Source organism: Podarcis gaigeae (genome assembly GCF_964106915.1).
Source record: "Podarcis gaigeae genome assembly, chromosome: 13".
Taxonomy (NCBI): Eukaryota; Metazoa; Chordata; class Lepidosauria; order Squamata; family Lacertidae; genus Podarcis; species Podarcis gaigeae.
The window spans coordinates 55,566,564-55,579,275 of record NC_139689.1 but is presented as its reverse complement, the minus strand read 5'-3'; the positions used below and the strand labels follow the sequence as shown (position 1 = coordinate 55,579,275).

The window sequence follows — 12,712 nt, the reverse complement described above, 5'->3', positions numbered from 1 at the left end:
CAAATCCCAAGGACCTGAGTTTCCGGACGGAGGAATGAAAGCAACGGGCAGGACCAGCTCCTGGGAGCGCCGGTCGCGACTGGGCAAGTCTAGCCCTCCTTCCATCTCTATGCCTCTTGCAGGAGAAGAGGCGGGACTTCCGGGCCAGCGACCGGTTTCTCCCCAAGGGCCGGAAGCGCCGGTGTTTTCCTTGACTCTATGGTCCGTTTCTGGCGGTCCTCCTTGGAGTTCTTTTTGGGGGGAGGCGGCCGTTATCGAGGCGACGGAGGAGGAGGAGGAGGAGGCGGAGGCGGAAGGGCAAAGCAGAACAGCGCCTAACAACTAGCGGGTCACACACACACACACACACTCTATCCCCGTGGGAGCTCCCGACGACCCTGGCAGGTAGAACGCGGCGTTGGCGCCGTCCTCGCTGGCGGAGGGTCGTGAGGCGCAGCTGGCGGCGGCGGGGGCGAGATTCCAGTGGCTGACCTCCTGCCTCTCCCCCAGAGCCCGGGGGGGCCTCCTCGACTCCCGAATGGCGGCCCGAGAGCTCCTCTGCCTCGGCTAGAGAGAGAGAGAGAGAGAGAGAGAGAGAGAGAGAGAGAGGTGAGGAGGAAAGTGCTGGCTGGGGCGGGGGAGACCGGGAGGAGGAGCGCCCTAGATCCGTTTGGGAGCCCTGCTTTCCGGCCTGCTAGCCGTAAGCCTTTGCCTGGTTCTCTGAATGCGGTGGGCTCGAGCCACTTCCGCTTCATCCCAGAGACCTCACCTGTCCAGGTTGGGAAAGGCTGAGGGAGGTCGTTTTCATTTGATGTTTGGGAAAGTGCTCTGTGTAGTTGTGAAGGAGCAGCTCTCTGCCTAAAAGCTCACCATCTGAATTAAAACATGAACAGAGAAGGTGGCAGCCAAGGGTTCAATTTGCAGGATGTTGTGTTAGGTGGACCCTTTCCTTTTGGAAAAAACAGAACTCCGGGTGATGCTAGAAAAGGGGTGCCCAAAATAAAGGATGCCCGTTCAGTAGCTAACCTGACGGTAAGTGAGTAAAGGGATCTCGGCAGAACCCAAGAGGAGTTCTGTTCCCTATTGTGGTAGTGTTGTAGGCAATGCAAGCAGGTGCGGCACAGCTTTCCCAGCTGTCCTTTCCCTCTCCTTCTGTTGCCAGAGACCTCCAAAATGTTCAGCGCAGCCCAGTTGTCTAAGGCCCAGTTCCTTGACAAGGCGCGCCAAGCGCGTGAGGAGCGCCGGGAGCTGAAGGAGCGCGAGCAAGCGGCAATGCAGATCCAGGCCCTTGTCCGAAGGTTCTTGTGTCGCTGTCGTTTGCAGCGGGAAATCAGGTGCGTGCTATGCGTGTGGATTTGGCTTTTGGCCTGCGGGGACTGAAGCCTTTTGCCAGTGGCTATGCCAGTGCTGGCTCCCAGGGTCCCTTGTCTTCGATGAGGGGGGTGCTGCAAGATCCAAATCCTCTCCTGCTGCCTTTGAACTTTTTGGGTCCTCTGAGCAAAGTGAGCGTGGCATTGCTCTTGGGGCATTGGTGGGCCCTTTGCCTCTCTAGGGCGCTGGCAAATTCCTGAACCTCCTACCCAGTGTAGCAAGGGAAATATCTTAAGTCAGTCATTGTGTGTGGGCATCTTGACCTGTTCTGCCATGTATGCTCTGAGCCGATCTGCAGCTCCTTCTGCTGCCTCTATCCAGAGGAAAGAACCTGAACAGTGTTGCCATTTGTCATGGAAGGGGGGGGGGAATCCTACCTCACCTGCACACACTAGCCTTTCTCAAATTACATTGTACCTTTTCTTTTGGACTTTCCTTTGTGCTCCCCAGGAGAGAAGTGGATGACTTTTTTGATGCAAACGGGCCTGGCAAGAAGACAGCACTTTCGATCTTCAAAATATCCCGGAAGCTGCTCTTTGTTTTCAGGTGCCAAGATGACAAAGAGGTACTACTGCTTTGCTGAAGGTCTCCTCGTTGCATGCTATTTATTCTTGATGCTAGGGGTGGGGCTGTTCCAGTCACAGAATGGGGAGGGAGAATTTTCTGGAACAATGTGAGCTTGGACAGAAACTACTTACCGCAGCAGCAGATTCTGCCTACTTCCAGGCTTGCCCGAATTCTGAAAATGATCCTGAGCCCCAGAGTCTCTGCAGGGGCAAATATGTGTTTCATGGGAGAACTGTTGCATTTTTCAAGAGGTAAGCTGAGCCCAAAAACACATATCCATAGAAAGAATTGCTGCCATTAGGAGAACAGGATGCCGGACTAGGTGGGCCATTGGCCTCATCCAGCTGGGCTGCTCTTACGATCTTGAGCAAAAGACAACCTTTGGATTGTAAGAGTGAAGTCTGTTTACTGGAAATAATGGAAAGCGCTGCTTTGCAGGAACCATTGGATTGAGGCAACAAAATGATTATAATTTCATATTAACTCACCTGCTTTTCATTGCAGAGGTTTGAAAAGTTGTGCCGCTGTATCCTTAACAGTATGGATGCTGAAAATGACCCTAAGGTGAGCTAAAGTCACTTTTCATAGACTTTAACATGAGAGTGTGTGCATATTTTTTCCATAAAATATCCCCAAGAGCAGGTGGAGAATTTTTTAATTCCATAAGCATATGCTGGAGCATTGCTGGCCAGTGTTTCCTGAGAAACGTGAATATTTGTGGTTGTTCTAAATGTCAGAGGCTTCCCTGCCTCTGTTGTTCTAAATGTCAGAGGCTTCCCTGCCACATACACACTGCAGCTCTGAATTATGGGGTGACAATGCTTTGTTCTGCATTTTCCCAGTCTAGCGACTGAATGATGGCCTCTCCCTCCCCTCCCGCAGTTATCATGGTCTTCTGTCACTTGCCCACAGGTGTGGTATGTGTCCCTTGCACTTTCGAAGGAGCTCACACTGATGTGGATTAAGCAGATCAAGGATGTGCTGTGGCTTTGCTGTGAGTTTCTGAAGCTGCTTAAGGTATGGACTGACTTGGCTGTCTGTTTTGTGTGTGTTTTCACTGGTCTGTGACCATTCCAGACTTCCATTTCATGTCTCTGGCGGTTCTTTCCCCCAGCCAGACATATTGCAAGACTCTAAGCTGGTGAATCTGCACCTCACAATGCTGGTGACATTTACGGACACTTCCACTTGGAGAATCCTGAGGGGGAAAGGTAGGTGTGTCGAGTTCCATTTTTCTAGGGCTTTCTACTAGCCAAAATGACAAGGCTTTTTTATACTTGCTGTGGAATCTTGTCAGCTTCTCAAAGATGAGTGATGGATGGCACTGTTTCTGCCTTGCCTGCAGAAGAAAGTGCCTGCTCAGCATCTGTTTTGTTCACAAAGTATGTAGTATAGAGATACGTGAAGTAACTTCCAAGGTTTTGGGCTTTAAGGTTGGCATTAGATGCCCACTTAATTTTGAATTATAAGACCATCCATTCTCTGGAGAGCAGTTTGCCCCATAGTGTATGATTTAGCTGCAATTGCCAGCTGTCTCCTTCTGTGGTGTTCCTCTTGCAGGAGAAAGTCTGCGGCCTGCCATGAACCACATCTGTGCAAATATCATGGGACACCTGAATCAAAAGGGATTTTATTCCGTGCTCCAGGTTTGTTGTGCTTGGTGTAGGGGGGTCTTAGTTTTTGTGTGAGATTATGTATATTTGTATCTGCTCAAAGAGAAAATAAATGATGGTTAACAGTGTATATGTTTTGTTTTGTTTTAATATTCACCTCAGCTTGGGGAACTAGCTGTTCTTTAAAACGAGTTCTGTTTGCTACTCCCCTAGTTGCCTTTTTAAGTAATTCTGAGAGCTCATGGTAGATCATGGCATGGCATCTCCAACAACAGCTCCTACCTGGGCTGAGAGAGGTGAATGTCTCTAAAACCTCATGGCTGAGCCAAAGTTTTAACCTGTGTGCTCCCCATCCAGTACCTGCTGTGTCTGCAGCGCTGTCCTGGCTCTGAGTGCTCCACAGTAGGCTTTGAAACTGATGCTGCTCATTGGTGAAGTGCAAGAACAGCTCATAATCTTTGTGCGCTGATCTGTGAGTTTGCTCCATAAACATTTTTTTTCTGAGAAAGCATTCAGTACAATTCTGCACTTGGTGACAGTGATGTGCTTTATCCTGCTTTCTAGAATAGCTCTTTTAACTCACATAGCTGATCTCCAGGCAAAGCGAGCCTAGTGGCTGCATTGGGGCTGAGCTCTGTCTGCCATGTTTTTATTAGTTACATTAGGGTATCATCTTCAGGGGACTGTTGGAGAGCCATAAGCTACTCCTGTCAGAAGTCTGGAATCTATAAGTTGTGCTTTCTAACAGTTGCCCCTCATATAGACATCCATATGGAGCTCCCTCCCACAGGAGGCAGTGATTGCCAGCAGCTTGGCTTTAAAAAGGATTAACAGATTCATGGAGGAGAGGGCTATCGATGGCTCCTTGCCACAGTGGCTAAGCTCTGCCTTGCAGCTGGAGACAGCAATGCTTCTGAATCCCAGTTTCTGGAAACGGTAGGAGGGTCCTGTTTCCCATAATGAAGATATGCTTGGCCACTGTGAGAACAGGATGCTGGTCTAGATTTACCTCTCTTTCAAATCAGAACCAGTGAAGGTCCTGTGTGAGTGTCTGGAGGGGGTTGGAGGATGGATGGCGGCTAACAGATTGAGGTTGAATCCTGACAAGACAGAAGTACTGTTTTGGGGGGACGGGGCGGGTGGGTGTGGGGGACTCCCTGGTCCTGAATGGGGTAACTGTGCCCCTGAAGGACCAGGTGCACAGCCTGGGAGTCTTTTTGGACTCACAGCTGTCTATGGAGGCGCAGGTCAATTTTGTGTCCAGGGCAGCTGTCTACCAGCTCCATCTGGTACGCAGGCTGAGACCCTACCTGTCTGCAGAATGTCTCACCAGAGTGGTGCATGCTCTGGTTATCTCCCGCTTGGACTACTGCAATGCACTCTATGTGGGGCTACCTTTGAAGGTGACCTGGAAACTACAACTAATCCAGAATGCGGCAGGTAGACTGGTGACTGGGGGCGGCTGCCAAGACCATATATCTTGAAAGACCTACATTGGCTCTCAGTATGTTTCCGAGCATAATTCAAAATGTTGGTGCTGACCTTTAGAGCACTAAATGGTCTCGTCCCAGTATACCTGAAGGAGCGCCTCCACTCCCCTCATCCACCCTGGACATTGAGGTCCATCTCTGAGGGCCTTCTGGTGGTTCCCTCACTGTGAGAAGTGAAGCTACAGGGAACCAGGCAGAGGGCCTTCTCGGTAGTGGTACCCTCCCTGTGGAACACCCTCCCACCAGATGTCAAGAAAATAAACAACCAGCTGACTTTTAGAAGGAAAGCTTTTAATGTTTAACAGACCACTGTATTTTAATATTTTGTTGGAAGCTGCCCAGAGTGGCTGGGGAAACCCAGCCAGATGGGCGGGGTATAAATAATAAATTATTATTATTATTATTAGATGAAGAATTGGCCTGATCCAGCAGACTTTTCTTACGTTGTTGAATCTTGGCTGCACCTTCTGACTTCTGGATTAATCTGTTACATACAATTAAAAACAACCCCCTAAAACAGTAATTTAGCATGAATTTTACTATCTAATGAGACCATTGATCCATAAAATGAAAGCAATAGACTCGTCTGCAATCTACTACCGAGTATAAAAAACTGGCAGTGATCTACCCATTGTCATTGGAGGGATGAGCGTGCAGGCTGCGTGAAGAGGGCGTTCAAATGGGGGGAAAGGAAAGGGCGGCAAAAGTTCTCTCTCTGGGGAGCAAGGTGGCTTCTCCCCCCCCCCAGCTTTTCTGGATCCCTTCCCCCACACACCCAGCGCCCCTTCCTCACCTTCAGGGCTGGCACAAGCAGCCCCCGCCACTTGGGTGCGTTCTCCTCACTGAAGAACTCTTACTGCAGCAGTGGCACCTGCATCCTGCCCGCTAGGCTGTCCCACACCCAGTGATGGGATGCAGCGGCAGTCACTTCTGGGGCCGAGCAGCTTGGCATTCCCTAACTCAGTGCCGGCTGCAGCAGCAAAAATCCGGAAGCCGAGGGGGTCGTTGATGTGGCGGCCCCCTTCTCGGCTTCCAGATTTTGCTGCCGTGGCTGGTGCTGAATTAGGGAAGGCCGTGCCAAGCAGCCAAGTGATGTCACTGCCTCCCCGTGCCGCTGGGTCCCTTTGCCGTCGCTGCAGCACCAGCCACCCCATCCTCTGGTACTAGGTGTCGCCAGTGGCCGGCGCTGAGTAAGGGAAGCCCAGGTCGGGTGGCAAGCGAGTGGGCAGCGGAAGTGTAGCACTCAAAACGGAAGTGCACCCCCAAACAGTACGTTCAGGTTCCAAAAAACGTTTGACAACCGGAACACTCATTTCCGGTTTTGAAGCATTCAGTTTCCAAATAGTTTGTGAAGTAATCTGTTTGAAAACCGAGGTACCACTGTATTGCAGCACACTGACAATTCTTGACAATCCTTTCAGCTTCTTCGTTCTTCTTTTTCAGATTTTGCTGACAAATGGCTTGGCGAGGTCAAGACCTTCCCTCTCCAAAGGCACTTTAACGGCAGTCTTTTCTCTTGCGTTGCGGTAAGTCAATAGGCCAAGTTATTACTCTTCAGTAAAGCAGCTTTAAATAAATGCATGTGTGGGTTTATTTCTTCCCCATTGCATCACCCGGAATTTACAAGTGAGTAGTCCCTTCCTCTGGATTTTATTTTTATTATGGCAGTCAGGGAGGCATTATTTCATCAGTTCTGTTGTAAACCCACAACTTTCCCCATTTCAAGAAAGACTTGAATAACTTGCTAAGCAGGGAGCTGGTTCCAAGGTGAACTTGTTCTTTGGAATATGCCCGCAATCTGGAATTAAAAATTAAATTCATAAAATATGTTGAGAGAGAAAAATGAATCACACATTTGAGTCATCAGAAGAGCCCTGCAGCAGGATCAAGCCAAAGGGGCCCATCCATCTAGTCTACCATTTTCTTTCCCACAGTGGCCAGCCGGTGCCTCTTTGGGGAAGCCCACAAACATCCCCCAAAAGGTACTTCCAGAGTCATTGTCTTTCTTGCTAAGACTTTGCTTTCCTTACTACAGGAGTGGCTGTTCTTGTCTCCATGTGCAGAAAACGCATGCTTCTCTTCTCTCCTCCCTTACGGTATTTTTCTCTCCCCAGCCCTGTGGTTGCGGCTCAGTTTTCTGACAATCTCTTACGATCCTTTTTGATCCACATCATATCCGTGCCTGCTATAGTCACCCATCTTGCTACGCTTACTCCTGAGGTAGGCGATCCCTCAAATGGCACGAGTGAGAGACAGACTATTGGAGGGGGCACATTTGTTTTGCTTTGCTAAGATCTCGCAGTGCTGCTGTGCTAGACGGGGAGGAGGTGTCCAATTTAGGCAGAGGGTTAATAGACCATTGAAAGTGGCTTTGTGAGCCAGAATTGGCCCACCGGCCACAGATTCATCTACCCTTGATTTATATTACCTCTGTCATCCTTACAACGTACCTGTAACATGAGGCCAATATTATTATTATCCTGTTTAGATGGAGGTGCTGAGGATGGCAGAATATTATAGTGTAGTGTTGGTGGGAAAATGGGTGTTTGTACTTTGCTGTGGAGAGAAAATAGAACTTTATTTGCCTCTTCCTAACTTGGGCATAGGTAAAACTACTTGAGTGCATCACAACACTGTTTTACTGACCGAATCAAAGCAAAGATGCTTTGGGAACTGTGTTTGACTGATAAGCCGAGGTACAAGTGTATTTAAATAAAGGAAGCTATAAAAAGTTCGCTTTCCTTTCAGCGTTTGGCAGTGATAGAATCGCAGGACCTCCTGCGCAAATTCATACTGTTCTTGAGCCGCGAAGAGCTGTGCAGGGACGTCTGTGTGTGTTTAGAAGGGAGCCACACGCTCTGCCTTCTAGGTAAGCAAAGCTGCTTCCTATCTCAGTGCTGCCCCTGGCCAAGGATATGTGAATAAAGCTGTGTGGCCAGAGAGTATCTGTGGGGGAGGCCACACAGAAGGATGCACTGACCTCTGCAGTGTTGGCACAAGGCCACCTGAAATGGGGCTGTAAAATTATTCTTCCTGAGAATTTTCAAAAATATTTTTAGAAATCAAATTTCTGTTCCTTTATGGCAGTGAAGATATGCCATGTGGGCAGTGTGTTGGTGAGCTATCAGAAGCTAGAGGTGTAGCTCCAAAGGTACTGCCACGGTCAGAGGGCAGAGGAGTAATGACAATTTTATTTGCTTAGATGTGATTGAAGGGCTGTGATCGCAGGGCTTAGTATTATGGGAAGTGCCGTGGATCAGTGCCAATGCAAATATGGAGCTAGTTCAGACATATTTTGGAGCACAACTTAGATGTGAGCCATAAAAGACAGTCAAATGTGAGCCACAAATCTGGCTTTTAATTTCCCATCACCCAATGCAAATAAAGAAACAGGCAAGGGAAAATAGTTTTTCTTATCCTCCAAACTCACATGATGTAACAAAACGTTTCATGTGGCTAAACTCGGGTACATTTTTTTCATGAGGATCTTTATAGAGAGGACCCTGGGGGCATAATGAACAACGTCCTCTGTGACCTTTTTACACAGAGGCACTTGGCATAGCACGAAGAAGAACAAAACATGCAAATTTGTTTAGAAATTACAGAAACAAGAAACAAGAGTCACTGGCAACCAGCTATTCCCTGCTAAGGATTCCAGCCACTTCATTTGATTCTCCTCCACCTCCCGTTTGTCAGCATTCGATGGTCACTGAGTATCCTCTGTCCTTCCTGGGTTGTTTGGAGTTGTCTCCCAGCTCTTGAGGCTCCCCTTCCTTGCTATTTCCCTCTTCCGTCAGTTCAAGCGCTGCTGCTGCTGCTCTTTTCCAGGCAACCTTGTCTACTTGGGCTCCTTGAATGACAAGGTGTTGGAGGAGGAGACAGCCCATTTTGTGAGCGTCCTGATTCAGATGCTCTCCTACTGCCAGAAGTATGTTTCTCAGAAGAAGTCCAACCTCACACACTGGCACCCTGTGCTTGGCTGGTTCTCCCAGACAGTGGATTACGGGTAAGCGTCACTCTTGGTGGGGAGGGGCAGGGGGGAAAGAGGGTCTGTAGATCAATGGGAGGAGACCCAACCTATGCACCAGCTCCCCTACATCATCAGTTCAAAGGATCACACCACAGCTGATAGGAAAGATCTCTCTCTGCCTGAAATCCCCACCCCAGCCCTGGGAGCTGCTGATAATTCCAGACAGTTCCGCTTGCTGGTCACCTAGACCATGAAGCCCTCCCTGCCATGTGTCCTGTGCCTCATTTCCTTGGTCTGCCCTCCCCTGTCCTAGCTTGAACGAGTCGATGCCTCTCCTCACAAAGCAGCTGCAGCACCTCTGGGGCGCCCACCTGATCCGCATCCTCTTCAGTGACGTCCTGAGCAAGAAGCTTCTGGAGAACCAGGATGCAGCTCGCCTGCCAGTGCCGACCACATCTCCGCAAAACAGCCTGCCCATGAAGAGTGAGTGGCTGCAGAGCCCAGCGGCCCTCTCAGGCTTCAATCCTTGACCCTTATTCTGGAGAAAGTTGGGCTGGGGTTTTTATTTTTTTATAATATTTATTAAAGTTTTTAAAGTTAATACAATAAAAGAAAATCAAAAAGAAAAAAAGAAAAAATACAAAGTAGTTAAAAACACATAAAGTTCACAATACTTATTTTTCATTAACATATTTCCCCGACCTCCTCATACCTCCCTTTTTTGTATTCCAGTTCAAATTGTTAGTTCAGCAAATCCTTATCGATAGGTTTTAACCTATTTCTATACCTCCCCCCCCCATATCACTTAAAACATTACAGCTGGAAACCACTTAATTCCTATCCGACATCATTCTAACATTCATTAATTTTACAATATTTCTGTAAATAGTCCTTGAATTTCTTCCAATCTTCTTCCGCCGACTCTTCTCCCTGGTCACGGATTCTGCCAGTCATTTCTGCCAATCCCATGTAGTCAATCATCTTCATCTGCCATTCTTCCAGAGTGGGTAAATCCTCTGTCTTCCAGTACTTTGCGATAAGTATTCTTGCTGCTGTTGTAGCATACATAAAAAAAGTTCTGTCCTTCTTTGGCACCAGTTGGCCGACTATGCCCAGGAGAAAGGCCTCTGGTTTCTTCAGGAAGGTATATTTAAATACCTTTTTCATTTCATTATAAATCATTTCCCAGAAAGCCTTAATCCTTGGGCACGTCCACCAAAGGTGAAAGAATGTACCTTCATTTTCTTTGCATTTCCAACATTTATTATCAGGCAAATGATAAATTTTTGCAAGCTTGACTGGGGTCATGTACCACCTGTATATCATTTTCATAATATTCTCTCTTAAGGCATTACATGCCGTAAATTTCATACCTGTGGTCCATAACTGTTCCCAGTCAGCAAACATAATGTTATGTCCAACATCTTGTGCCCATTTAATCATAGCAGATTTCACCGTTTCATCCTGAGTGTTCCATTTCAACAGCAAGTTATACATCTTTGACAAAATCTTAGTTTTAGGTTGTAACAGTTCTGTTTCTAATTTTGATTTTTCCACCTGGAAGCCAATTTTCTTGTAATTTATTATATGCCTCCATTATCTGATAATAATGAAGCCAGTCTCGCACTTTGTTCTTTAGTTTCTCATAACTCTGCAGTTTCAGTCTATCTCCTTCTTGTTCCATGGGGTTTTTATTTTTTGCCCCATTTAATTTTAGTTTTGCATCTAGAATAGTTTAGAAGAGCCTCTGACCCTGGGAGGCCTAGCAGACCTCTGCTGCTCCTGCTGAGGGCCTTTTCCTCTGCTACACCCAACCAGCCAGCCACCTTCTGAGGGAGGGAGTCAAGCAGCTCTTACCCACAGAAAGTTATTTCTCATGTTTGGTTGGAATTTCCTTTCTTGCAATTTGAATCCGTTGGTTCAGGTCCTCCCCTCTGGAGCAGCAGAAAGCAAACTTGCTCCATCTTCCATGGGACAGTCCTTCTGCTACTGGAATATGGGCATTGTATCCCCTCTCAGTTTTTGGGACAAGGCTGAGCCCACAACACAACAGTGCAGAAGCTTAGGACAAAAATAGTTCCCTTCCTGCCATCAGTTGCATATGGGAGCATATCTTTTTTTCTTTTCTTTTTACCTCTCTCCCTTCAAACAGTTCCTATAGGGGATTCAGAGTAAAATAGAAAAACAATAAAATCAACTCAGAATAAAAATCAAGCATAAAACAATAGAAAAAGAGCAATTTTAAAAGCATATGATTAAAAAAACAATTTAAGCACAGAACTGGTTTTAAAAGCCTGGTGCAAAAAAAAAATTAAGTCAGTGAGGAAAGGGCCAGGCAAGCCTCTCTAGGCACAGAATTCCATAGATTTGAGCTCTGGAAAATTTGGAGCTTGTGAAGGTAGAAAGATGCTTGTGAAGGAGGTATTTACTTCACAACATTTATACGCTGTTTAATAGTAATAAAACCTCCAGGTGGTTTGCTATATATTCATAAAAGTTTATATACTGCTTAACAGTAAAGAAAAACCTCAAAGTCGTTTTTTTTTAAAAAAATAAAAAATAGAATTTATCAGAAAAGACAGTTGAAAACAGCTATTAAAAATATTCAAATAATAATTAAAATCAGCCATAAGCTGAAGACATATTAAAACAGTGTTCCACATACCTAGGTAAGCTTGTCTAAACAGTAATGCTTTTAGCAGGTATCAAAAAGAGTACCCTGAAGGCAGCTGCCTGATGGCAGGGAGTTTCAGAGTGTGGGTGCACACAGTAAAAGTTCGACTTCTTGCAAAGGCAGAATGATCATTATGTCATTATGTGGCACCTCCAACAGTGGGCATATGTGGGATGAGGCAAGCTACATGCATAGAGAGAGAGGTTTTGAGCGAGAGGTTAAAGATGAGAACGTTGTCAAGGCTTGTCTGCCCCAAGCTGCTGTGCTCCAACTCACATCAGCCACCACAACCTGAGGGCCAGGGATCAAGGGCAGTTATTGTCTGACAACATTGGGCAAGTGGCTGGTCCTAGATTGAGGTAGATCTCAGGATGACTTTCAGGAGTTTAGGAAGGGCTTCCAATTCCTCATCATTTAATAGCAGCAGCAGGAGGAGCAAAAGGACCTTTGCCTCGGTGATGCTCTTAAGCATGGATCAAAGTCACAGCTGTAGATTTGTGCTTGTATTTACAGGGCAACCCATGGCTCTGCTAGTGGAGCCGCCGTTTTGCATTTGGCTTCACTCCCACTCCGGCCACTTTAATATAATTTTTTTAAAAATCCCTGGATCCCACAAGCCTTTCAAGTTTGCCCCCCCCCCCCATTCTAGTACGTATGATGCGTTTGACCATTTTGGGGTCTTTCCAGCATGAGAATTGTTTGCTAGTGGTTATCCACAGTGTTAGAATCTGAGATATGAAAGCTAGGAGCTAAATGGCACCTTAAACCCAGGTTATGGGTGCAACAACGGAATGTGTAGGCACACTTTTTTATAGCAAGAATACAAAGCTGAAAATGAATGAACTGCAGCTAAAATATTATGTTCATTTTTCACATTACCGAGTCCTTCCACTGCCTACCCACTCCCTAATATTCTTAAGAGGGTCTCTTCTCCAGTCTTCAGAGAGTAGCTAGAAGTGGGGAGGCAGAAAAAGTCCCCCTTTCCTTCCACTCTGCAGTTTTAATCTCAAATCTTAGGCACAATACTGCGCCCAGACCTCAGAAACTG

General features: G+C 46.9%; 1 protein-coding gene across 5 annotated transcripts in view; it reads left to right on the top strand.

Moving 5' to 3' along the window:
- Window positions 1–114: 114 nt before the first annotated feature.
- Window positions 115–12,712, top strand: part of UBE3B (ubiquitin protein ligase E3B) — a 31,820-nt gene continuing 19,222 nt past the window's right edge. The window contains exons 1-12 of one of the 5 annotated variants that reach the window (XM_083710092.1): window positions 115–201; window positions 1,142–1,313; window positions 1,801–1,915; window positions 2,422–2,481; window positions 2,830–2,934; window positions 3,032–3,128; window positions 3,478–3,563; window positions 6,464–6,546; window positions 7,135–7,240; window positions 7,769–7,889; window positions 8,849–9,026; window positions 9,304–9,473. In XM_083710092.1, the coding sequence (XP_083566218.1) occupies window positions 1,153–1,313; window positions 1,801–1,915; window positions 2,422–2,481; window positions 2,830–2,934; window positions 3,032–3,128; window positions 3,478–3,563; window positions 6,464–6,546; window positions 7,135–7,240; window positions 7,769–7,889; window positions 8,849–9,026; window positions 9,304–9,473 (1,282 nt within the window). In that variant the 5' untranslated portion in view covers window positions 115–201; window positions 1,142–1,152. Of the gene's footprint in view, window positions 878–916; window positions 1,314–1,800; window positions 1,916–2,421; window positions 2,482–2,829; window positions 2,935–3,031; window positions 3,129–3,477; window positions 3,564–6,463; window positions 6,547–7,134; window positions 7,241–7,768; window positions 7,890–8,848; window positions 9,027–9,303; window positions 9,474–12,712 lie in introns of those variants that run through there. The other 4 variants (XM_083710089.1, XM_083710090.1, XM_083710091.1 and 1 more) reach the window with 4 other exon arrangements.